The following is a 27,327-nucleotide window of genomic DNA, read 5'->3' as shown; positions in this document are numbered from 1 at the left end:
AAGAGGAGGAGGAGGGGGGGGAAAAAGAAGGAGGAGGAGGGAAAGGAGAAGGAGAAGAAGGAGGAGAAAGAGAAAGATGAGGAGGAGAAGTGTTCTGAGGACAGGCTCACTGTTGCTTGAACCTGAGTTGGGAGGGGGTGATTTCTTGTGAACTGATAGCTTCTGTAAACAAGCAATAAAACACACTCTACAGGGATTTCTTCTTGTGGAGCCATTTTTCTTGTGTTAAATCTCAGCGGAATAAACCACGAAAGCAGTGTGAGAGGCACTGGAGGATAACAGCATCATGAAAAGGACCCGGAAACTTCCGTGGATAACCAATCTTGATCACACAACATACGCTCCATGTGAAGGAGCCCTGAGAGACACAGACATGTGCACGTGCGCAGCTTTGAGATGGCGGTGGTGGTGGAGAATCATATAAGAGTGAGGGTGTGAGTGGTGTGGGGACGACAGCGGCTGCAGTGGGCAGGTGGGGGGGGAACCCAGCTGTCAGGTGACAAGTGGTGACAGCAGCAGCTGTGAGTGGAATGGAGGAGGACCAGTTAGCAGTGCCCAATCGGCAACTCCTTGAAATGCGTCGCCTCACGCAGGTGCTTCACTTTGTGTTATGGAAGGGCCGGCCCTGCCGTGCAGAATGAAGGAACTGTGGGCGGAAGCATTTACCTTCAGCGTGTTCCAGCGGCTCAGTGTGGGTCCCTGCATGCACAGGTGTCCCCTTCCCCATCAGCTACACAGAAGGAGGAAAACGTATGTTATTGATTGATTGATTGATTGATTGATTGAATGATTGATTACGTTTATATACTGCCCCGAAGCTCTCTGGGTGGTTTACAAAAGTTAAAAACAATGAACATTAAAAACAAATATATAAAATTTAAAACCATCAAAAGTATATATATAAAAAATATCCTTTTAAAACAACTATTCTGGGGTCAGTTAAAAACAAACAAACTCAGCCCATGTTGTTAACTGCCTGGGAGAAGAGAAAGGTCTTAACCTGGCACCGAAAATATAACAATGTTGGCGCCAGACGAGCCTCATTGGGGAGATCATGCCCACAATTGGGGGGCCACCACCGAAAAGGCCCTCTCCCTTGTTGCCATCCTCCGAGCTTCCCTCGGAGTAGGCACTCGTAGGAGGACCTTAGACGTTGAGCGTAGTGTATGGGCAGGTTCATGTCGGGAGAGGCGTTCCGACAGGTTAGCAGACAAGACTGATGGAGGAGGCAAAAATTTCGGTTGCATGAACATGCCGTTAAAAAAAAAAGATAGTTTGGCTGGACCATCATAATGATGATAGTAATTTTAAAAATATCAATGAAATCCACAGTTGGGCAATACCAATTAGGATACACCAAGAATGCCCCCAAAGAGTGTGCAAGGATTTGTGCCTCCCAGAATACTCCACGTATTCCACCTCCTGTAGGGGACTGGAGACTTCCCGGCTACCTGTCTCCTGACAGGGGGAAATGAATTTCCATCCTTCAAGTCAGTTTGAAGTTGGAACCAAATATGGGGGGGCGTTGATCTACACATCGCACACGTTTTTTAATGCGCACCTAAATGAAGCGTTCCTGAATTTTCTGTCTCTGGAGCTTTATCTTTATATATACTGCATTTTGTTTTGTTGGACTCATTCACACAATTCTCAAATTCTGTCACAAGTGGGCATTGGTTATAGGTGGGCTTTGGTCGACGCTTATGACGTTCTCCAGTGCCCCCTTTTTTAAAAAAAGTGTAATTCCTTATGCACATGTGCGCACATGCGCAGGAATAACATTAACATTTAAAAAATTAAAAATTTGAGAAAAAAGAAGAAGATAGGAATAGGGAAAATAGAACCTCCCTCACCTCCCTTCAAGAGCGAAAAGAGAAGATTTAAAATGGCAGCTGCTGTTCGGGCCGGATTTGTCCTGCTGAACAGTCATTGGTTCAGATATTTTAATGGACGTGTAACCATATATGGAAAGCCCACAAAATAAGATGGGACAGTGAGGAAACAGTGCAGGAATGCTACACACTTTGGAAGAAGGAATGCCTTAAATCGACTTAAGACGGAGTAAATAACACTGCTCAAAAGGTGAGAAACGATTATTTAAAAGTAAATTTCAGGCACACTCGAGGCACGCGAAAGCGCCTTCACAATGATGTGTAGATCCCCCCCTGGTTTAGCAGCTGGGTATGGATTTGAGAAACAGCTGTCCTGAAGTAGAAATTCCATACAAGCTTCATCTTATGGACTTCAAACAGGCTTAACCAGCCTTCTGTAAGAATACTTAAGGTGGCCAGGTTGGAAGGCACTAGGCAAAAATCAATGTTTTCAAGGCAACTTCATTCATTCAAAGTTCATCTAAGAAAAGGCAAGGGGTCGTATTGGAACAGAAGTGGCTCACAGAACGGGCTTCCACTTTCCTTGTAGACCCTACACCCTCTACCTGAACCCACCCAAATCTGCTCCCAAACTTTCATCCTCTTGGTGGGGAAGGTGGGGGCGGAAATTTTAAAAAAGTGAAACAGTCCAGGGGGGGTTCTGCCCCGCCCCCGATTTTCTTTGTGGGCACTTTGAAAATCCAATAGATTCAATGGGAATGATCTACATTGGATTCCATTGGATTTTCAAGTGCCCCTTCTGAAGTTTGGATGTGAGGGGATCCCACCCCCTGCCATGGGGTCCTGTTGCCTGAAAATGCCTGGGATTGGATCTAGACCTTCTTTACACTGAACTATAGGGCAGCTCTAAACAAGCAATTTATTGCAAACTTGTGATTGGCCACTCACAAAAGTTCACGGGTCTTTTAAATGATGCTGTGGAGAACCAGGACGTCTCCCATGGCATCTGTTGGAAATTCCACCATGAATAGAACCACTTTTAAAGTGGTACTAGTTGGGGAAAAGTGAGATATTCCACCACTAGAATGGCACTGTCTCAATTGAAGTGAACAGGGCACGCTTAGGAGGGAAGTATTCAATTCCAACCACATAGTTGTCCCTCTCTGTCCATGTAATGTAGCCCATAACAACCACACCAAAAAAAAAAAACCCGAAGCACATACAACCTGCTAAGCAACGTGATTTCCCCTTAATGTAAAGATGTCCATAGTAGGGCTGTGGTCCGCTTCACTTCGGCTTGGAGAAGCAGTAGCGGAGCAGCCTGATTCACCTCTGACAAAGACGGAGACAGATTGGGGGGGCTGTGGATCGAGGCGAAGCGGTTCACCTCGATCTGGAGCACCAGACGCAGGTAAGTGGGGGGAGGGGCACTCATCTGGTGGCGCCGCTGCAGTCCGTGTGGCGATGACGATGGAGCCACATAAGGGGGCAGGGGGAGGGGGGCTTACCTGTGTCCATCGTGGTACGTCGCGGGCTTCAACTGAGGCCTCGGCTTCAACTGAGGCCCCAGCTTCAAGCTAGCCGTGGCCTCAATTGAAGCCCACAATGGACACAGGTAAGGAGGTGGGGGGAGTTTCGTTTGCCTGGCTCTGCTGCCACAGTCCATGCAGTGATGGAGCCAGGTAAGGGGGCAGGGGGGAGGGAGGCTTACCTGCCTCCATCACAGTCCATCACGGGCTTCAACTGAAGCCCCAGCTTCAAGCCGGGGCCGCAATTGAAGCCCACGACGGACACAGGTAAGGGGGTGGGGGGAGTTGGGCTTATCGACCCCCATTTTGTCCCCCCTTCCGCACTTACCTGCCTCCACCGTCCACCATGGAGGCAAGTAAGTAGGGAAGGGGGGCAAAACCCCAATCCGCCCCTCTGGATCTCACTCCGCGGAGAAGAGCGGGGGACGGGTGGATCAGCCTGAAGCAGTTCAGGCCCGATCCGGAAGTTCCAGATTGGGCAACACAGTGGTTCGGGAGGTCTGTGCACATCCCTAGTCCATAGGGTCTCCCCACAGCATCTTGCATGATTTTAACCCCTAAAATTGTTGAGGAAATCAAGCTGGTTCTTTTACCTAATGCCCACAGGTATAGGAAAATGGATCTATAACACACTAGCTCCATACAACATAAAGTTCATGGCTTCCTGTTCTTTTAAAACTTATTTTTAACGCTGCAATTGCTTTTAGAATTAAGTTGATGCTGAAACTGTGTGACAAAACAGGCGGTGTCCACGCCGGCAGTCAGAGGGTGGAGGATGTCCGCAAGGCAAGATAACCAAGAAAGTAACAGATAGAGATGTTTTTCCTGTAACTGTGGTAATGTAGTATCTTCTAGTCAGAGAAGCATTCAAACTCTGTACATGCCTAAATGCTTGGCTTCTCATTGGTTGTTGTGTTTCAGAGCTGTATTATGATTGGTTGGAAAGTTCTGCCATTGTATCTAAGGGGAACTGACCCTATAAATATGTTGACATTTCCTGAAATTGTTGGGCAGTTCCTCTGACTGCCACCCTGCAGCGCTGCTTGTAATAAACCTTCTAAGGAGAGAGAAATTGTGTCTTGAGAATCTGTGACAACCACTCATCAAACCACAGGAACCTGTGGTTTCGGGTTCCACCACAAAATTCAATCAGAAAGTTACTCTGCTCAGACTTACCACGTAGTGAAAAATCACCTCCTCCCCTCTCACGGCATTTTGGTTCAAGGCATAATGCACTCGCACTGGCTGGGTTTGATCACAGCTTAATGTCCCAGGAACAGACTCAATTTGGAGGTAGCTTCCACTTGGCGAGTAAAAGTGATATACTGTGTGATTTGCCATGCTATGCTGGGGAGTGATCCAAGAATTATCACACCACTGTTCTGATTTATAAAATGCCTGTTGGAAAAGAAGAAAGCCACAGATGCCCCCAAATGGGGACAAAGGATTATTATTATTATTATTATTATTATTATTATTATTATTATTATTATTATTATTATTATTATTTGTATACTGCCCCATAGCCGAGGCTCTCTGGGTGGTTTACATAGGATAAAAACACATAAAAACAATATACAAACATTTGTGAACCACCCAGAGAGCTTTGGCTGTGGGGCGGTACATAAATGTAATAAATAAATAAATAAATTTAAAATCAGAAAACCGTACAATTTTAAACCACAAAAACATACAAAAACAAATCCAGGGTCATTACATATTGCTAAATGCCTGGGAGAAGAGGAAAGTCTTGACCTAGCGCCAAAAAGATAACAATGTCGGTCTCACCAGGGAGATTGTTCCACAATTGGGGGGCCACCACAGAAAAGGCCCTCTCTCTTGTTGCCGTCCTCCGAGCTTCCCTCAAAGTAGACACCCAGAGGAGGACTTTGGATGTTGAGTGCAGAGTACTGTTGGCTGATAAGTAACGTTCTCTTCTATCCTATTGTCCCACGCTACTGTCAGGGTGAACGTCTATCAGTCTGCATTCTCCTCCAGAACCACTTCACCAGTGTGGACAGCAGCCATTCCCAGTTTCCCCAGAACTCTCACCTGGATATTAACAGCATCATCCTTGAACTTATCCGTGTTGATGGAAAACTGTGCTTGCCCGTGGTCATCAGTGATGGCAACATACTTGCTCAAGGACCCTGCACGGACCTCAACCCTTGCATTGGTGATTGGCTTGTTGACACCATCCTTTAATGTCAACTGGAAGCAGAAAAACCAAACACACACCACAGCTCTGTGTTATCAATGGGGGACATTAACATAGTCCAAACCCTAACGTAGTCCGAGGGACATCTTCAATTTTGGAGAAGCTCTGGAGGGCCGCAGTCCAAATGCAAAAGGGCCAAGAACAAAATGGCAATATTTCCAGACTATTTCAGCTTACAGCTTTCCCCGCCAGTAACTAAGCATCAGAAAAGGCATTTCAGGCTCTGAAAATGGGGAGTGGGTGGGGAAAACCTTGGTAAAACAACAACAACAACAATAATAATAATTTTTTACCCATCTCTCTGTTTGGATCGAGGCGGGGAACAACAATAAGTATAAAATACATAAAACTGAATTAAAAACATAGTATACATAATTAAAACATCCTAAAACATCCTAAAATTCCACATCACTACCTTCTTTTCCTGAAAACATCCTAAAATTCCACATCACTACTTTCTTTTCCTGAAAACATCCTAAACTTCCACATCAATACCTTCTTTTCCTGAAAACATCCTAAAATTCCACATCAACATCTTCTTTTCCTAAAAACATCCTGAAATACCACATCAACATCTTCTTTTCCTGAAAACATCCTAAAATTCCACATCAATACCTTCTTTTTCTGAAAACATCCTAAACTTCCACGTCAATACCTTCTTTTCCTGAAAACATCCTAAACTTCCACGTCAATACCTTCTTTTCCTGAAAACATCCTAAACTTCCACGTCAATACCTTCTTTTCCTGAAAACATCTTAAAATTCCACGTCAATACCTTCTTTACCTGAAAACATCTTAAAATTCCACGTCAATACCTTCTTTACCTGAAAACATCCTAAAATTCCACATCAATACCTTCTTTTCCTGAAAACATCCTAAAATTCCACATCAATACCTTCTTTTCCTGAAAACATCCTGAAATTCCACATCAATACCTTCTTTTCCTGAAAACATCCTGAAATTCCACATCAATATCTTCTTTTCCTGAAAACATCCTAAACTTCCACGTCAATCCCTTCTTTTCCTAAAAACATCCTAAACTTCCACGTCAATACCTTCTTTTCCTAAAAACATCCTAAAATTCCACGTCAATACCTTCTTTTCCTAAAAACATCCTAAAATTCCACGTCAATACCTTCTTTTTCTGAAAACATCCTAAAATTCCACGTCAATACCTTCTTTTCCTAAAAACATCCTAAAATTCCACGTCAATACCTTCTTTTCCTAAAAAATCCTAAACTTCCACATCACTACCTTCTTTTCCTAAAAACATCCTAAAATTCCACGTCAATACCTTCTTTTCCTAAAAAAATCCTAAACTTCCACATCACTACCTTCTTTTCCTGAAAACATCCTAAAATTCCACATCAATACCTTCTTTTTCTGAAAACATCCTAAAATTCCACATCAATACCTTCTTTTCCTGAAAACATCTTGAAATTCCACATCAATATCTTTTTTTCCTGAAAACATCCTAAACTTCCACATCAATCGCTTCTTTTCCTGAAAACATCCTAAACTTCCACGTCAATCCCTTCTTTTCCTGAAAACATCCTAAACTTCCACGTCAATACCTTCTTTTCCTGAAAACATCTTAAAATTCCACGTCAATACCTTCTTTACCTGAAAACATCCTGAAATTCCACATCAATACCTTCTTTTCCTGAAAACATCCTGAAATTCCACATCAATACCTTCTTTTCCTGAAAACATCCTGAAATTCCACATCAATACCTTCTTTTCCTGAAAACATCCTGAAATTCCACATCAATATCTTCTTTTCCTGAAAACATCCTGAAATTCCACATCAATATCTTCTTTTCCTGAAAACGTCCTAAACTTCCACATCAATACCTTCTTTTCCTAAAAACATCCTAAAATTCCACGTCACTACCTTCTTTTCCTGAAAACATCCTAAAATTCCACGTCACTACCTTCTTTTCCTGAAAACATCCTAAAATTCCACATCAATACCTTCTTTTTCTGAAAACATCCTAAAATTCCACATCAATACCTTCTTTTCCTGAAAACATCTTGAAATTCCACATCAATATCTTTTTTTCCTGAAAACATCCTAAACTTCCACATCAATCGCTTCTTTTCCTGAAAACATCCTAAACTTCCACGTCAATCCCTTCTTTTCCTGAAAACATCCTAAACTTCCACGTCAATACCTTCTTTTCCTGAAAACATCTTAAAATTCCACATCAATACCTTCTTTTCCTAAAACATCCTAAAATTCCACATCAATACCTTCTTTTCCTAAAACATCCTGAAATTCCACATCAATACCTTCTTTTCCTGAAAACATCCTGAAATTCCACATCAATACCTTCTTTTCCTGAAAACATCCTGAAATTCCACATCAATATCTTCTTTTCCTGAAAACATCCTAAACTTCCACGTCAATCCCTTCTTTTCCTGAAAACATCCTAAACTTCCACGTCAATACCTTCTTTTCCTGAAAACATCCTAAACTTCCACGTCAAAACCTTCTTTTCCTCAAAACATCCTAAACTTCCACGTCAATACCTTCTTTTCCTCAAAACATCCTAAAATTCCACGTCAATACCTTCTTTTCCTAAAAACATCCTAAACTTCCACATCAATACCTTCTTTTCCTGAAAACATCCTAAACTTCCACATCAATACCTTCTTTTCCGGAAAACATCCTAAAATTCCACATCAATACCTTCTTTTCCTAAAAACATCCTAAAATTCCACTAGATAGGCAGAACCAGCATCATCCCCAAAGGATTGTGAACTGTTGGTCCTCTGGTATGATGGACAAGGCAGCAAAGACCTCTTGCAACCTTTCCCCTACTATGTGAAATACTTGGGGCCTTCAGAAAGCCTGTGTGTCTAGGGGTCTCTAGAGTTGACATTCCCTTTCATTTCAAGGAAATGATCCATGGTCAGAGGAGAGGGTGTGTGGACATCTGGAGGAAAGTGGATGGTTGGACTGAGACCCCAGGAGGTCCAGATTTGGCCAGGAAATGTGAGGTTGTCCAACCCTCCATACAAGATGGGGCCTTCAGGGCAGATGGTGTTGTATGGACAGTTGAGGTGGTGGTGGAATTGATGGTCTGAGGAAAGCCGATACTGGAGACTGAGATGAGGGAAAGGGAGAAGTTCTGGGTTCAGGAACCAGAGGAGACTGGAGAGTCTGACTTTTGAACAAGCCCCTGGCTGCCCTGGCCTCTTTCCCTCCCACTAAGATGCACCCCAGTTAGACAAGCGAAAAAGCCAGTCTAGCCAAAACGCAGCGCAGGCCGAGCGCAGAGGCCATGATGGCTTCCACACTCCTCCCGCCTTTCATATTGTTGTTGTTGTTTGTAAACTTTTCTACAACATTAATTTTTTATTTATTTATTGCATTTTTATACCGCCCAATAGCCAAAGCTCTTTGGGCAGTTACAAAAATTCCACATTTTTGGCATTAGGTATTGCTATGTCAATGAGGTAAGTGGTTTTTTTGTTTTTCTTTTTTGGTCTATAACTATAAGGTCTGAGAGACGCTGCATGAGAGGCAGGGGAGAGGGGGGTGTTCTATGGACAATAGCGGTGGTGGTGGAGATTATGATCTGAGGAAATGACATTCCAGAGCCCAGACTGGGCTTGACCCAGGGGGCTTGAAGGACTATCACCCTCGAGCACTCCTCTTCCAGGTGCACACAGAGCATTAAAATACATGCTCAGCTGAAGCATCGTGCATGATGGGGATCGATCAGCCAGACTTACCTGCCCCGTGATGGGGAGCCCTCGCCTATAGTAGCGCTGCATCCTTTGAAAGGTGATGATACTGAGAGTCGAAGTAACGTCAGTGGAAGCGATGTCTTTAAGTACAAACCCTGCCCAAAAGAAACAGAGGTCCATTCAATGTAAAGAGAGTAAGTACTTAAGAAGGTGCTGGTTCCTCTCTATTCAGTCCTGGTTAAGCCTCATCTTGAGTATTGCACCCAGTTCTGGGCTCCACACTTCAAGAAGATCGCAAACAAGCTGGAGCGTGTTCAGAGAAGGGCAACCAGGATGATCAGAGGTCAGGAAACACAATTCTGTGATTCTAAGAGTCATGCTGGATCAGACCATGGGTTCATCCAGTCCAGCACTCTGTTCACACAGGGCCAACCAGCAGTCGACTGGAAACCCACAAGCAGGACACGGGTGCAATAGCACCTCCCACCCATGTTCCCCAACAACTGGTGTATATTGGCTTTCTGTCTCTGATACCACAGGTAGGACATAACTATCAGGACTTACTAGCCATTCATAACCTTTTACCTCCAGGAATTTATCCAACCCCCTTTTTAAGCCATCCAAATTGGTGGCCATCACTACATCTTCCACTGTGTGAAGAAGTCCTTCCTTTTATCTGTCCTGAATCTCCAACCAATCAGCTTCATGAGAAGATCCCAGGTTCTAGTATTTTGAGAGCGGGAGAAAGATGTCTCCCAATCCAGCTTCTCCACGCTATGCATCGTTTTGTACAACTCTATCCTGTCTCCCATTAGCCTCATTTCCTCCCCCCCCCCAAGCTAAACAATCGCAGTTCTTGTAATCTTCCCTCACGGGGGTAGATGCTCCAAGATCTCATTCCTTCCAGGCTTTCCAGTCCCAAATCCCCCAGCAGGCCAGCTGCGACATCCTTCAAGCCTGGGCTGCAATTCATAGGAATGCAGGAAGTGGCCCTCCTGGCAGGTAGGAGCATTTGTCTACCAGAAGGGGAACAGAGTGCAAAGAAATACAGTTGTTATCTCCCAGGGTGACCCTATGAAAAGGAGGACTGGGCTCCTGTATCTTTAACAACTGCACAGAAAAGGGAATTTCAGCAGGTGTCATTTGTATATATGGGGAACCTGGTGAAATTCCCTCTTCATCAACACAGTTAAAGGTGCAGGAGCTTTACTAGAGGGCAGGGCACCTGCAGCTTTAACTGTGGTGATGAAAAGGAATTTTCACCAGGTTCCCCATATATATAAATGACACCTGCAGAAATTCCCTTTTCAGTAGAACTATTAAAGATGCAGGAGCCCTGTCCTCCTTTTCATAGGGTCACCCTATATCTCTTCTCTAAACCTCCGCCAGCATCCAGGGGGCAGAGACATGGGGAGGGGCAGAACTTGCAGAGGGAGCCAAGGGGAAATCTCCACGGCTCCAATGAAGCCCACGGGCCGGAGGTTCCCCATCCCTGATATATCAATCTAATCCAGCAGTATCTACTCTGGCCTCAGCTAGACCTCCGGGTCTAGCACGATGGAGGGGTGAGGATCTCGCGATATTGGTACCGCGAGATCTCCCCCTCTGTTTCCACGCGGCGTGCAATGACCTCGGAGGGAGAGGACGTCGCGCCCGCCATTTTGGTTTTTTTAAAGAAAACAGAAGCAAGAAAACTTGTGCGCTAAAAGGTAGGGTTTTTTTTTTAAAAAAAGAAACAACCTCTCCCTCCACCTCACCCCTGATGGGCGCAGAGCTGCTCACTGTGCCCATCAGGGTTCCCTGCTCCTCATGAGTAACCGCAAGCAGCCAGAACAAACCACAACACCCGGATCATCCCAAGACTGCGGAAAAAGCGGGCTGAAAGGGTAGGGCAATATCCCGGGGCAAGGGTGGGTTCGAGGGTGGGTGTGTCATGTGGATGCACAGGGATGGGATAAAGCCCTGTCTAGCTATGGCCTCAGACTGGTTGCAGCTCTAAGACACAGCCTGGGCCGGTGCTGAAAGCAAGCCTATTTGGGCACCTGCGAGGGGCCAACACTCTAGCACTGAGAAGGGCCTCCTGGGAGTTGCCTTTCCTGTTCCCCATTGCATCCTGCTCCTTCCGCTGCTTCTCGCTCTGGTCTAAGCAACGGAGAAAGAGGAGCAATAGACACCATGGCCTACTCGCTCACTGGCCCTCTGCCTATCAAGCAAGGCTATTAAGGGTCTGCAGCATCTCCCCTACGAGGGAAGGTGACATCAACTGGGATTGTTTAGCTTGGAGAAAAGGAGGCAAAGGGGAGACAGGATAGACGTGTCGAAAATGATGCATGGTGCTGAGAATGTGGACAGGGAGACATTTTTCTCCCTCTCTCAAAATACTAGAACCCAAAAGGGGTCATCCCGTGAAGCTGATTGGTGGGAGATCCAGGACAATAGTCACCCAAGAGTCACACAGAGGAGGGCCAGGATCTCTTCGCGATCCTCCCAGAGTGCAGGACACGGAATAACGGGCTCAAGTTAAAGGAAGCCAGATTCCAGCTGGACATCAGGAAAAACTTACTGACTTTTAGAGCAGTACGGCAATGGAACCAGTTCGCTAGGGAGGTTCCTTATGGAACTGTCGATCTGTTGCTTCTAAGGGCCCTGTCATTCAGGACTTGTTTATCTCTAGGTCTCTCCACCTCCTTGCTCTTACTGAAACCTGGCTTCCTGCCCATGATACTGCCATCTCTGCTGCCCTCTCTCTTGGAGGACTCTCTTTCTGTCACACTAGTCGCCCAGAGGGTCGGGGTGGTGGTGTGGGTCTTTTATTATCTAGTTTGTGCCAGTTCCAGCCTCTTTCCATTCCACCATCACATTGTTTTTCCTCCTTTGAGGTACATGTGGTGAGGCTTTTCGCTCCATTGCGACTGTGGATTGCAGTTCTGTACCGCCCCCCAGGCTCGTCCTCAAAATTTATCACTGATTTTGAGTCATGGATGTCCTTTTTCCTCTCTGATAACTGCCCTACCCTTATCTTGCGTGATTTCAATATTCATGTGGATGACCCCCAAGACGCTGCAGCTCTACGATTTCACTCATTACCTTCCTCTTATGATCTTAAGCTTTGGTCTGATGCACCCACACATTCCCTTGGACACTGTTTGGATCTTGTTCTCACTCGGAATTGCTCTGCTTTGGACTTTTCTGCTGCTGACTTTCCTTTGTCAGATCATCATCTAGTTTCTTTCATGATTACTCATAATCCTCCGCCTTCACATCCTGTTTCTCGCTCGTGTCGTGATTTGCAATCTATCAATTATGAGGCTTTTTCTCAGTCTCTAGCCTCCTCTCTTCCTTCTGTCTTTTCAGCTGTCTCCTTGGACTCAGCTGTCTCCTTCTTTAATTCCTCCTTATCTTCAACTCTTGATAATCTTGCTCCATCTATGACTCGGATAGTTCGTCCTTCTCGACCCCAATCGTGGCTCACCTCTTCCCTCCGCTACCTTCGCTCTTGTTCCCGGGCAGCTGAACGCCTTTGGCGTAGGACCAGGGACTGGGCGGACTTTGTCCATTACAAATTTGTTCTCTCCTCTTTCTCTTCTGCTATTTCCTTGGCTAAACAGCAGTATTACTCACTGTACTTACCTGCCCAAGGGTCTCTACTTCCCTTGCTCAGCTTTGTCCATTCTCCTCTGCTGCCCCTTATGCCTGGAACGCTCTTCCAGAACATTTGCGAACTACAAGTTCAATCACAGTTTTTAAAGCTCAGCTAAAAACGTTTCTTTTTTCTAAAGCTTTTAAAACTTTATTTTGATCTGCCTTTTATACTGTTAGTTTTACTCTACCCTGTGCCTGTTGGGTGCATTCTCTTCCCCCTTCTTAATGTTTTATTATGATGCTATTAGAATGTAAGCCTATGCGGCAGGGTTTTGCTATTTTATTGTTTTACTCTGTATAGCACCATGTACACTGATGGTGCAATAATAATAATAATAATAATAATAATAATAATAATAATAATAATGAGGTTGTGGGCTCTCCCACACTAGAGGCATTCAAGAGGCAGCTGGACAACCACCTGTCAGGGATGCTTTAGGGTGGATTCCTGCATTGAGCAGGGGGTTGGACTCAATGGCCTTGTAGGCTCCTTCCAACTCTGCTATTCTATGATGTGATTCTATGATATGACAGGGCCCTTCCTTCTGTCAACTCAACAATCTTTTAGCATTTAAGAAAGGTATAAAGACTGATATCTTCTGGCAGGCCTATCCAGTGGAATTTTAGGATGTTTTTAGTATGTTTTTTAGGAAGTTTTAACCATGTATACTATGTTTTTAATCAATATTTTATGTATTTTGTACTTAATTGTTGTTTTCGACCTCGATCGGGATGGAGAGGCAGGTAAGAATTATTATTATTATTATTATTATTATTATTATTATTATTATTATTATTTCCTGGAGCATACCTGTGCCTTCCTCTGTAATCTTGCATTCCACATTGAGGTTCATCTGGTATTCGCTTCGCTGCAGCGGAAACACCTTCGTTTTCACCAAACGAGAGAAGCAGCCGTGTGCGTCCGCCTGCATGGGGAGAAACCCAAGTGCAATAGCAAGAATGGCACTGCAAGTAGTTTAACAGTTCACAACTTCCTTTAAAAAGACCTGGCTTAACAGATATTCCCTCTTCACAAGGAACTCTGGGAACTCTTTCTCTATTGGGCGTTGATCCAGTCAGAAATATCTTCCTGCTCTGTATCTCTCAACCACTGGGGCCAAGATGTCTGGATCACTACTTCAATTACTTAGGGCGACCATATGAAAAGGAGGACAGGGCTCCAGTATCTTTAACAGTTGTATTGAAAAGGGAATTTCAGCAGGTGTCATTTGTTCATAGAGCAGTATGACAATGGAACAAGTGACCTAGGGAGGTTGTGGGCTCTCCCACACTAGAATTATTCAAGAGGCAGCTGGACAACCATCTGTCAGGGATGTTTTAGAGTGGGTTCCTGCATTGAGCAGGGAGTTGGACTCGATGGCCTTCAAGGCCCCTTCCAACTCTGCTATTCTATGATTCTATGATATAGAGAACCTGGTGAAATTCTCTCTTCATCACACCAGTTAAAGCTGCAGAAGCCCTGCCCTCTTTAAAATCTGGTCACTCTAGTATAGCTCCTGCACCTTTAGCTGTTTATTAATTAATTAATTTGATCTGGTTATTATTATTTTTCCTACAGCCTCAGGTTTGTCTGATAGAGTTAATAGCATTACTTCATGTTCACATATTTGCCAGTGTTTGTTCACACCAGAACCACAATAGCATATGGGCCCTTCTGTTTGTTTTCCTCTGTGAAGGGAGCACGGGGACTGTTGCTTGGAAACCATGGGCTGGAAAACAACAAAATGGTGGAGCAGAACTTAGAAAACACCTGCTCAGAATGTGTCTGTCCCACCCACTGCTGGAACCCTTATTCTATGTTTATTCCTCTGATTTAAGAAATTCAGAAAATCCACCATGCAATGTAAGACTATGCATGTTTACCTGGGAGTAAATCCCACTCTGTTCAGTGGGCCTTACTCCCTAGTAAATGCCCTTAGTACTGGAGTCATAAATATGAAGTCATATGATCACCTCAGTAACATAAGGACCAGTGGTTCTCACTGGTATACACGGATTGATATTCCCATAGAATATGGCAATATTTGCACCATTGTTGGGCAATAGTTGCCTAGAATATTTTTTAAAGGCTTAGCAAAATTCTCAGAGTATGAATGACTGCATCTCTCAATGAGTATTAGAGTATATGCTTGGGCTAAGCAGCAGTTTCCTGACAACTCTAGATGGCTTCTGTGCAGCCCAAATCTATGCATGTCTACTGGGAAGCAAGCCCAACAGAATTTGACAAGAGATACTCCATTTAAACCTAGGGTGACCATATGGAAAGGAGGACAGCGGTCCTGTATGTTTAACAGTTGTATTGAAAAGGGAATTTCAGCAGGTGTCATTTGTATATATGGAGAACCTGGTGAAGTTCCCTCTTCTTCTTTTTTTTTTTTTTACTTTTTTTTTAAAAAAAAATTTAACTAATAATTTTTCTTTTTTTAAAAAAAAAATTTTAAAATAATTTTTTATTTTCTACAATACTTAAACATACACATTACATTCACATAAAAAAACAGCAACAACAACATACTACATAATGTTCAATTTTGAATACAAAATATCTTATATTAATAACATAATCAAATAAAACCTACAAGTGCACCCCCCCACCCGGGATCTCATTCCTGATTCCAGAATCTCATACTTTCTTCTGCTGGTGGTTTCCCACTTCCCTTAGAAAACACAAACACTAGGAACTGTTTCCAAATTCCTTCAAAATCATTTGATTTAGCTATACCTCTTCTCCATTTAATATTACTTGTTAATTTATCATTAATAGCTATATCCCATACTTCTTTATACCATTCTTCAATAGAATATTCCCCTTGAATCTTCCAGTTCCTAGCTACAATTAATCTTGCTGCAATCAACAAATTCGTTATCAGTTCCTTAATTTCCTTTTTACATTTAAAATCTTCTTCAAATAGTGATAGCAATGCAACTTTTGGTGTTCTTTCTATCTTCATTTCCACAATTTCTTCAATCTCCAAAAACACCATCTTCCACAATTTCTGAACATAATTACATTCCCACCACATATGCAAATACGTTCCTTTAACTCCACAACCTCTCCAACAATTTTCTGATTGCTGATTGTTTATCTTATTCAATCTAACAGGAGTTAGGTACCACCTCCATACAATTTTATAATAATTCTCTTTTATTCTTACTGACATATTTCTCAACGCTCTTTGTTTCCATAATCCCTCCCAACCCTGTTGTCCTATTTGTACCTTCAAATCTCTCCCAAACCATTTTACCCGAATTATCCACCGTCCCTTCCTCCACCAATATTCTATATATTTCACTCATCAACCCTTTTAACACTGTTCTTTTCTCCCTTTCCTTATCTTTTTTAACTATTAATTCTTCAAACTTTGTTAATTCTCTACACTCTCCATTATCTCTAACCCACTTTTTAGTCCATTGTTCTAATTGCCTATAATTTAACCAAGTTAACTTTTTATCCTTCAGAACCTCTTCCATATCCTCTCTTGTACTCATTCCCCTTAACCAATCCCTTAATTTCATTTTATTTTTTTCTATTAAAACTTTACTTAATCTACTCTTTAGTTCCTCCGGGAAATTCTTCAACAATATTACCGGTGACAAAGGAGAGCTGCTTGGCAGCAGCACCCCTTTATATTTACTCCAAATTTCCCAGTGAGACCTCAAAAGCGGATTATTTATACTTTCCACCCATTTTTTTTCCCCTTCCATAAAGAAGACATTTTCTAATTTAGTCTCTATATTACTCATATTTTCTTCTTCCATCCAATCTAATTCCCCTAATCCTATAATTGCCTCCACTATATATCTTAATCTATTAGCTACATAATATAATTTAAGATTCGGGAGACCCAATCCTCCCTTTTTTTGGCTCAAATACCATTTACTTTTGTTTACCCTCGCTTTCTTATCACCATTACAATAATTATTTATAATCCTTTGCCAACTTTTTAACTCTAATTCTGAGATTTTTATTGGTAACATCCTAAACACAAAATTAATCTTTGCTAAAATCTTCATTTTTATTAATGCTATTCTTCCAAACCAAGATAAATTTAACCTTTTATACTTTTCCAATTTTGCTAAAATCTCTTTTTTTAGCACATTTAAATTTTCTTTCTCTAAACTCTCTAACTTCTGCGTAATTTTTATTCCCAAATATCTAATCTGATTCTTAACTCTGATCTCTCTTCCCCTTCCTTCCCAATCCTTCTCTTCCTTTTTAGTATAATTGAACAACATCAATTCTGATTTAGACCAATTTATTTTTAACCCCGTAATATCCTCAAATTCTCTCAATAGTTGTTTAATTCTCCCCATCTTCTCTATTGGATTCTTTATCGTCAACAACGTGTCGTCTGCAAACATATTCAATTTAATTTCTTTCATACTACCTATCCCTTCAATCTCCTCATCTTCTCGTATTGCATTCGCCAATAATTCCATTACCATTACAAATAGGACTGGTGAGAGCGGACAGCCTTGCCTTGTCCCTCTGGCTAGTCGTATCTTATCTGTCACACCATCATTTACTACCACTACGGCTGTATTTTGAGAGTATAACTGTTCTATTATCGCTTTAAATTTATTTCCAAATCCCATTTTATTTGAAACCATCTTTAAAGCTTGCCAGCTCACACAATCAAAAGCCTTAAAAATATCCAATGCCAGAATTCCCGCTTTAACCCTAGACTTATTTATCACCTGTATTGCATTTAATACTCTTCCCACTAAATTAGGCATCTGTCTACCTGCCACAAATCCACATTGGTCCTCCCCTATATATTCCTCTATAAATTTATTCAACCGCCTTGCTAAAATAGTTGAAAAAAGCTTAGCATCCTGGTTTATTAATGAAATAGGTCTATATGAATCAGGGACAGTCAAATCTTTATCTGGTTTTGGTATTAAAATTATTAATGAATGTTCCCATGATTCTGGAGTTCTATCCCCTTCCAATATGGAATTATACAAATTTATTAATTTTGGTATTAAAATTCCTTAAAAAACCTTATAATATTCTGGTCCTAAACCATCTACCCCCGGTGATTTACCCGGCTTCAAATTCTCAATTACTTCTTCTACTTCTCCTTGAGTTATTACCTTCTCCATTAACTCTTTATGCTCTATTTTTATTCTCTTCTTTATATATTTTTCTATATAAGCTTCCAACTTTTGTTTTTGAGTATCCTTTCCCTTATACAATTCCTGATAAAACTCCTGAAAAATCTTTACTTTCTCTTTCATTGTATGACAATACTTCCCTTGTTTATCCTTCAAAATCCCTATCCCGTTCCTGGCTTTTTCTTTTTGTGTGAGCCTGGCAAGCACTTTAGAATTCCTGTTACTGTTTTCAAAATACTCCCTTTTCATATATATTAAATTCTTTTGAACCTCCTCTAAATTTAAATTTTCTAATTGTTTTTTCTTTGCCTGTATTTCTATTAATTTATATTTATTTTTATATTGCCAATAATCTTTCTCCATTTTCTTAATCTCTTCCTCCAATTGTTCCTGCTCTGCTGCTTGTTGCCTTCTTAAATTACACATTTCTCTAATACATATCCCTCTCGATACTGCCTTCATGGTATCCCAAACTACTGCCCTTGACGTTCCTCCCTTCTCATTAATTTCCCAAGCCTCAATCAATTCTCTCTGCATTTTTTCTACCACCTTATTATACTTTAACAGTTTTGTGTTTAATTTCCACCTAAACGCTTCCTTATAATTCTTTTTGACTGTAAATTCTAAACTTAACAAAGCATGATCCGTTACCTTTATTACCCCCATTTCCATTTTACAAACCTTACTTGCAAACTCTTTTCAAACCATTATATAATCTATTCTAGAATACGTCTGATATGTCTTCGTCACAACAGTTAAAGCTGCAGGAGCCCTGCTCTATTTTGTATTTGGTCACTCTAGCTACAATCTATTTATTTATTAGTTAATTAATTAATTACATTTTTATACCGCCCAATAGCCGAAGCTCTCTGGGCGGTTCACAAAAATTAAAACTAAAATAAAACAACCAACAGGTTAAAACTGTTGTGATGAAGAGGGAATTTCACCAGGTTCTCTATATATACCAACGACACCTGCCGAAATTCCCTTTTCTATGCAACTGTTAAAGATACAGGAGCCCTGTTCCTCCTTTCCATAGGGTCACCCTAAATTACTGTTTTTAAAGCTCAGTTGAAAACTTCACTTTGTTCTTACTTTCACACTGTGCCTATTTGGTCTGTTCTCTTCCCTTTGTTGTATTATTATGATTTTATTAGAATGTAAGCCCATGTGGCAGGGTGTTGCTGTTTTATTCCTTCACTATGTACAGCACCATGTACATTGATGGTGCTATAGAAATAAATAAAAAATAATATACATAACATGGCATATCTACATCACAGACTTACACTGGTTAATTAGTAACTTCCTCCTCCCCAGAGAGAACTGGGGGCAGGGACTGGCAGGAGGACCCCCACCCCAACAATACAATTTAAACTATTGTCAGTGTGAGGACACACATTCATTTTGTCTGTCCCATTACAGTAAAGAGAGGTAACGGTTTTGCAGGTATTTTAAGAGACCTTAATTGTGGTGTGGTATAGTGGCTAAAGTGTCGGACTGGGAGTTGGGAGATCCTGGGTTCGAGTCCCCACACAGCCATGGAAACCCACTGGGTGACTCTCAGCCCAACCCACCTCACAAGGTTGTTGTTGTGAGGATAAAGTGGAGAGGAGGAGGATTATGTACGCCGCCTTGGGTTCCTTGGAGGAAAAAAGGCGGGATATAAATGCAATAATAAATAAATAAATTTGGGGTAGGGGGGACCACAACAAAATGAGTGAATACCATGCATAAAAGGAGTGCTCAGTTACATCTCCTTATTTGTTAAATCTGCACCTCACTCTTTCTCCTGGGAGCTGAAGGTGCCTTACATGGTTCTCCAACTCCACTGTTCCAACCTCACAGGCAACCTGGTGCCCTCCAGATGTTTGGAGGACAACTGCCATAATCCCTGGCCATTGACCATACTAGCTGGGACTTATGGGAGTTGTAGGACAAAACAACTGGAAGCACCTTCTCTGGACAGTGACTTGAGCCTCATGGCTGAGTTGAGACTTGAACAGGGGTTTCCCAAATCCTGGTCCAAAGCACCAAGCCAGGAATAATGATGTTACAGGAAGCCAGATTCCGAATGGACATCAGGAAAAACTTCCTGACTGTTAGAGCAGTACGACAATGGAACCAGTGACCTAGGGAGGTTGTGGGCTCTCCCACACTAGAAGCCTTCAAGAGGCAGCTGGGCAACCATCTGTCAGGGATGCTTTAAGGTGGATTCCTGCATTCAGCAAGGGGTTGGACTGGATGGCCTTAGAGACGCCTTCCAACTCTGCTATTCTATGATTCTATGAACCTCTTTGAGGGCCAAATTCAATTTTGGAGACACTCTTGAGAGTCACGACCCAGGCTTGCCCCCTCACCGGCTTCCAACCGAACTGGACTTCAAAGGAAGGGGCTTCGGACAGAAAGGAAAGGATGACTGGGTAGTATTTAAGGCAGTTCCCAAATGGTCTTTGTCTCTGAAAGGCCTCCACTTCAGTCTCGGGACTCACCGTTCCACTGAACTCTTCACATACAGCTCCTGCCTTTTTCCCGAAACAGCGGGCTCCATAAATGTAGTTATATGGCCGGCAAACGCTTATATTGACCAGCCCAGGGACAGGCTTCCCATAGGTGTATCTGCAGCCGGAAACAAGCACAGCATCGATGAAATGGGAATTACAGGTTGTTGGATCCTGGATTGGATCCTGGTTTTTATTTTTCCATTGTTTTTACAATTTCCTGAGGACCTGGAAGAAGTGAGGAGTCAGCAGAACATAATCGCTTAAAGGTCAACTTTTCAGCTGGACGTTTATTGTATAATTCAATTATTGTCTAGGGGTTTTTTCCCCCTGCAATTGATCAATTAGTGATTGCAAGGGGTTGCATCATTGTACAGGTCTGCCTATATAAGTAGCTGTGTTTTGCGTGTTTATTATTCCTTTCATCTTACCCCATCTCGATGTGTGCTGTATTGATTGATCGTTTGTGAGTATTTGTATTTGCGCTGCCATAACTAAATTATTATATCTGTCAGTAAAGGATTTGCTTTTAACTTACAAGGAATCCTTTGCCGTATTGGTCTTTGCTGCGTTCTAAGCTGGGAGCCGCTGCTACTTCTGCTAGTCACTGGTTCAGTACTGTGATTTTCCAACACAGGTAGGTATGGAGATTGATGGGACCTGCCTCTTGTTTAATACCCTGGGAACATTTTCAGGGTGGCTTATTATCCGGGGGCCCACCTTGAAGATGGCGCATTGGCACCACATGTTCCTTCACGTTATTCCCCTGTGAAGGAGTGAAGGAGTGAAGGAGCACTTGACTGGACATACTGGGACCGAAGATTGGGCCTTCTGCGTGCAAAGCATGTGCTCCGCCCCCAAACCCTAGTCCTTCCCCAATGCCCTCCTCCAGAACTTCTCACAGCCATAGGACTCAGGATACGATGATGTGATGAGTGAGGTGGCCTTGCCCTGAAGGTGCCCTGAGCTGCGGGATGCAGCCAGTCACGGTGTTCTGCTCAACGCAGCTACTGTAAAAGTGTGCCTCACCACCAAAGGCTGCTTATGCCACATGCTAAGACAGCCCAGCTGCAGGATAGAATAGTGAGGTTGGTGGAAACGGGGGCATGGCATGAGAGGAAAAGCCAGCGGGGAGGGGAGCTGAGCTGGCATTAACCAAAGTTCTCCATTCCCTGGTTCCAAGTATGTGAATAAAGAAAAGAAATCCAGACTCAGCTCACTTACTGGCTGCAATAACTCACTTCTGAAAACAAAACAGGGGGGATCTGCACGTCGCTCCCAGAGCGCTTCTATGCGGTCCCAGTGCACCCCGAAAACTATAGTCTGACTTCCCTGTAAAAGAAACAATGAAGTGCCGTCCATGCCGCCGCAGACGACGACGACGAGGAGAGCTCTCCGCCGGCGAGGAGAGCTCAGCAAAAGAAGGCGGGGTGGAGAGCTTCTTCCGCTTTTCACCCCGCCTTCTTTTGCTGAGCTCTCCTCGCCGGCGGAGAGCTCTGTTGTCGGCAGCAGCAGCAGCGGCGGCGGCATGGACGACTCTTCGTCGTTTCTTTTACAGGGAAGTCAGACTATAGTTTTTGGGGTGCACTGGGACCGCATAGAAGCGCTCTGGGAGCGACGTGCAGATCCCCCCCCCCAGGTTTAAGGAAACTGATTAGAAACAATATGTCAAATTCTGGTGTAACTATGGCTTTAGCTAGGCCTACCTGTTAGTCCATGACAGAGGAGTGAAAAAACCCCGATGGATTTATCGCAACATCCACCCTGTGTTTACACGCAGCATGCAACATCCTGAGACGGAGAGGTGTCACGCCGGCCATTTTTAAAATTTGCTTATAGGAGCAGTAGCGCACGAACTATCGTGTGCAAAAGGTAAGTTTTTTTAAAAAAAAATATTTACTTTCCCCATTCACCCCACCTCACCTGATGGGCCCAGTGGAGGTCCCGGGTCCTTGCAAGGAATCGTGAGGAGCTGGGACAAACTGTGGCGGCCGGCCACATGTTCCTCAGTCTTGGGCTCAGCCTGAGACCGCAGAAAAATTGGGCCTAAAAGGGAGGGCAAGATCCCGGGGCAAGGGAAAGATCATCCCTCCCTGATCCTGGGATCCCTTGTGCGTCATGTAGATGCACAGGGATCACCTCAGGATTTTGCCTGGACTAGCTAGCTCTGCCTGTGGAAATAAAATCATGTGTCCATAGAAAATTTATTTAATCATGAATCAAATATGTTCTCTTAAAATTTGAACAAGCATACAACAAACATAAATCCCAAATGCGTTTTGACCCACAAGGTCTTCGTCAGTGGGGAAAGAATTTTATACAGATTTTAAAAAAACTTTATGCAAATTTAATCTAATAGGTGGGATGAGTACTAATAGGTATTTGGCAATCAATATTTCTGTTTCTGCTTTTCAGGTCCTATTGGAAATCTGTGTATCTGGGGCATAAAAAACTTTTAAAAAAATTTGCATAAAGTTTTTTAAAATCTGTATAAAATTATTTTCTCACTGGTGAAGGAAGACCTGTGGGTTGAAACGTGTTTGGGATTTATGTTTGTTGTATGCTTGTTGATCATTCTGTTCAAATTTTAAGTTTTTGCTTCATAGAATCATAGAATAGCAGAGTTGGAAGGGCCTATAAGGCCATCGAGTCCAACCCACTGCTCAATGCAGGAATCCACCCTAAAGCATCCCTGACAGATGGTTGTCCAACTGCCTCTTGAAGGCCTCCAGTGTGGGAGAGCCCACCACCTCCCTAGGTCATTGATCCCATTGTCGTACTGTTCTAACAGTCAGGAAGTTTTTCCTGATGTCCAGCCGGAATCCAGCCTCCTTTAACTTGAGCCTATTATTCCGTGTCCTGCACTCTGGGAGGATCAAGAAGAGATCCTGGCCCTCCTCCGCACAACCCCCTCCCCCCATGATTAAATATATTTTGTATGGAGACATGATTTTATTTCAACAGGCATAGTTACACCAGAATTTGACACATTCTTTCTAATCAGTTTCCTTAATCCTGTTTTGTTTAAGTTAACACTTTTTTTTTATCAGATGAACCAAAGTTCTCCATTCCCTGGTTTCTAGTATGAGAACGAAGAAAAGGAATCCAGTCTCAGCTCACTTACAGGCCGCAACAAGACACTTCTAGTTCATCATCCATAATTGTCAGGCGCTTGGGCGCTTTCACCATAACCTCAAAGCTAGGCGGTACTACAGGGAGGAAAGAGATACCAGGAGAAACGAGAGTGAAGGACAACAACCGTACAGTTATTTCCACTCTATGTGAGAACCACTATTCCCCACCAGAGCAACTTTATTAAAATCATCATAGGAAGGAAAGGAACCTCTCGTGCCAGCACTTGAGTCATTACTGACTCCTAGAGGGACGCCTGCTTTCACTGACGTTTTCTTGGTAGACTTTGTAGTGGGGTGGTTTGCCATTGCCTTCCCCAGTCGTGGCTACCTTTCCCCCAGCTAGCTGGGTACTCATTTTACCGACCTCTGGAGGATGGAAGGCTGAGTCTACCTGAGCCGGCTGCCTGAGAACCACCTTCCGCAGGGATCGAACTCAGGCCGTGGGGAGAGTTTCGGCTGCAGTAACTGCCGCTTACCACTCTGCGCCACACGAGGCTCTAAAATCATCATAGCCAGGCTGAAATGAATGACCCATTTCTAAGAGCCAAGCTACATAAACAGCTGGCTAAGAGCCTGTTTCCTGATATGAAAATCTGTAGAGAGTTGTTGTTTTTAATGTAGGAGAGCATTTAAGTCAGAAGTTCCACCAAGTTTTTTAGGCCTGAAGCTGGAGGCAGGTTCAGGGCATGGGGTAAAAGCTGGCAGAAGGGCCCCAGAGAAAAAGCAGGTGTGGTGCTGCTGGCTTTGCGGGCCCCACACAGGGAGAAGCCAAGGGCTGCATGTGGCCCACAGGTTAAGCACCCGTGATTTCAGCCATCAATCCCCCAATATGTAATCTGAACTGGGACAGCTGAGCCAGAGCAAAACAGATCATAAGATTTTGCTGATTATCCAGTGGTATCTTTTGCACATAACATAGGTGGAGAAAGGAACTACAAAGGGGGGGGTGTCTTTACCACTCCCTGATTTCTTCCATAAAACTTCCAGGCTTTAGCTTCCAATTTCTTGGTTTTGTGGCGTTTGGACCAACATGAGATAACCTTAGCTTCTGGTCTTTTTTTAAACAGGAAAGTTTTTTGATGGTTGAATCTATATCTATGGGCATGTCCAGACGGGGCGATATCCCAGGGATCACCCTGGGATCGTCCCTGTGCATCCACATGACGCACAGGGGATTCCGGGGGCAGGGAGGGGGGAATCCCTCCCTTTCCCTGGGATAACTGAGACAACTTTAATCCTGACTTTTCCCACTGTCTCGGGATGTGTGGGGAGTTGTCCCGGTGTCGTCCCGGCTCCTCACGAGTAAACGCAAAGAGCCGGGAACTGGCCATGGGGCACTGAGGACTTCAGGATCTCCGTGCCTATCAGGGGTGTGAGGGGGGAGCAGGGTCTTTTATTAAAACAACAACACACAACTCTACTTTTAGCAATCGAGCACTCGTGCACTCATTTTTTATTTAAAAAAAATGGTGTGTGCGACGTCCTCTTCCTCCCAGGACGTCGTGTGCCACATGTAGACTGAGGGGCAGGACCTCACCATCACCATGTCGCGAGATCCTCCCCACACCCATCCCTAGGTCTAGACATGCCCTATCTCTCTATATATTCCGTTTTAACATGCTTCGCTCCATAAAGCAGTGCAGAGGACAAATCAGCGGAAATGGAGCATGGCCATCTCATCACCTGGTTCAAGAGGAACTGAGCCTTCTTACCGTATTCTTTCACTTCAAAGCGACGTTCAATAGATAGACCGCTGGAGTCTTTCTGTACCACCACCTTGTAGTTGCCTTGGGCAGGCTCAGAAGCAAGAGGAAAGGAGAGTTGGATGAGCCCCACGTTGAGCTGTATGTCTCGCCACTGGGCCAGGCGGTTTTTCTTGGGGTCCTGGAAGTCACAAGAGAACATAACCACAATGTTAAACACAGCAATGTGGGGCATCGCTTCCGCTGCTGCTGCTGCTGAACCTAAGTCGTACAACACCCTAGAGTCAATTCTCATTGTCCAGGGCCAGATCTACACCTCGTGTCGTATCAAAACAATCCCATCACAGTGACGCTACATCCCTCTGGAGCATTTATACCCCGTGGAACACAGAGTGACGTCTGTTGCGGCGTTTGGGATAATGTGGGGGAGGTAAGGCTAGAAAAGCGGAATGCGTAACGTGCCCCCACGGTTTTCCATGCAATTCGAAACTGATAAAAATAGCTAGGTTTGGGACCCAGGGCATGGCTAGACAGGGTGATACCCCGGGGATCACCCCGGGATCATCCCTGTGCGCACACATGTTGCACAGGGGATCCCGGGAGCAGGGAGAGATGATTCCTCCCATTCCCCGGGATATCACCCTGCCCTTCTATCCTGACTTTTCCCACAGTCCCAGGATGATCCCGAGACCGTGGGACATATGGCTGTGCATCCCATTTTCATCCCAGCTCCTTGCAAGTAACAGCAAGGAGTCAGGAACCGGGCATGGAGCTCCTCATGACCTCCATGCCCATCAGGGGTGGGGTGGGGGGAGCATGTCTAATTTTTATTTTTTTTAAAACTTACCTTTGTGCAGGAGCGCTCCTGCGGCCTTTTTCGATTAAAAATAATAATAAACAAAATGGCGGGCGCGACATCCTACATTCTCCCGGGACGTTGCGTGCCACATGTAGGCAGAGGGCGACAATCCCGGAAGTAGATAAAGTCCGGGATCGCCCCCAATCTGCCCCTCTACACCCACAGGTGTAGACATGCCCCTGGCTATTTGAAGGACTGCCTCCACCCATATCAGCCTGCCCACACTTTAAGATCAGAAGGAGGAGGGCTTTCTCCGCTGTGGCACCCAGGTTGTGGAATGAGCTCCCCTGAGAGGTCCGCCTGGCGACTACACTGTACTTCTTTCGTCGCCAGCTGAAGACCTTTTTATTCACTCAGTATTTTAACACTTAATTTTAACTTAAATTTAAATTACACTGTTTTAACTCTGTATTTTAACCTTATATCAATTTTGCTGCGTGGTTTTATCCTGGTTGTGCTTTTTATATTGTATTTTGTATTTGTGTTTTTAACTTGTTGGTTGTTTTATGATGGTTTTAATTTTTGTGAACCGCCCAGAGAGCTTCAGCTATTGGGCGGTATAAAAATGTAATAAATAAATAAATAAATAAATAAAAGAAAGACAGGCCCTTCTTGTTTGCCCACCTGTGAGAGCAATCAGGTGGGTGTCCTCACAGGAAAGAGCCTTTTCTGGGGTGGCCCCAAACCTCTGGGACAAACTTCCGTCAGAGGCCCGCCCTGCACCTTCCTTGCAGGCTCTTAAGAAGGCCTTAAAAACATTTTATTTTACAATGGCATTCCCGTGATGTATACCATTCTTGCTGTTCTTGTTGTCTTGCTGGTATTATTGTTTTAATTGCTATTTAAACCATGGTTTAAAGATGCTCACTAACCATTTGCTGCAAAAGGTTAGCGGCTTAACTATGGCTTTGCGTTTCATCTGAACAGGTCCCATGCGTACTCTGAAGAAAGTCCTGCAGCGTTGTTTTAGTTTGAATTAATTTTTATTGTAAAATTTCAACAAAACAGAAAAAAAAAGATAAAAATAAACATAGCTACATAAATTTGAATATATTATTTCAATGCATGTGTACA

The 27,327-nt window shown here is 43.5% G+C and overlaps 1 protein-coding gene across 1 annotated transcript in view; it reads right to left on the bottom strand.

Annotated features, from left to right (window-relative positions):
- The window catches only part of LOC134396116 (alpha-2-macroglobulin-like), a 116,370-nt gene that overhangs the window by 75,688 nt on the left and 13,355 nt on the right, over positions 1-27,327 (bottom strand). Inside the window, exons 6-13 of the mRNA XM_063122478.1 lie at positions 25,404-25,575; positions 23,682-23,766; positions 20,549-20,675; positions 13,729-13,843; positions 9,321-9,430; positions 5,414-5,572; positions 4,538-4,759; positions 667-730 (exon numbers count right to left, since the gene is read on the bottom strand). Coding sequence (XP_062978548.1) covers positions 667-730; positions 4,538-4,759; positions 5,414-5,572; positions 9,321-9,430; positions 13,729-13,843; positions 20,549-20,675; positions 23,682-23,766; positions 25,404-25,575 — 1,054 coding nt within the window. The remainder of the gene's footprint in view (positions 1-666; positions 731-4,537; positions 4,760-5,413; positions 5,573-9,320; positions 9,431-13,728; positions 13,844-20,548; positions 20,676-23,681; positions 23,767-25,403; positions 25,576-27,327) is intronic.

The sequence above is a fragment of the Elgaria multicarinata genome, chromosome 3, assembly GCF_023053635.1.
Source record: "Elgaria multicarinata webbii isolate HBS135686 ecotype San Diego chromosome 3, rElgMul1.1.pri, whole genome shotgun sequence".
Classification (NCBI taxonomy): domain Eukaryota; kingdom Metazoa; phylum Chordata; class Lepidosauria; order Squamata; family Anguidae; genus Elgaria; species Elgaria multicarinata.
Note: the sequence above shows the minus strand (reverse complement) of the source record. Positions and strands in the feature narration are given on the sequence as shown.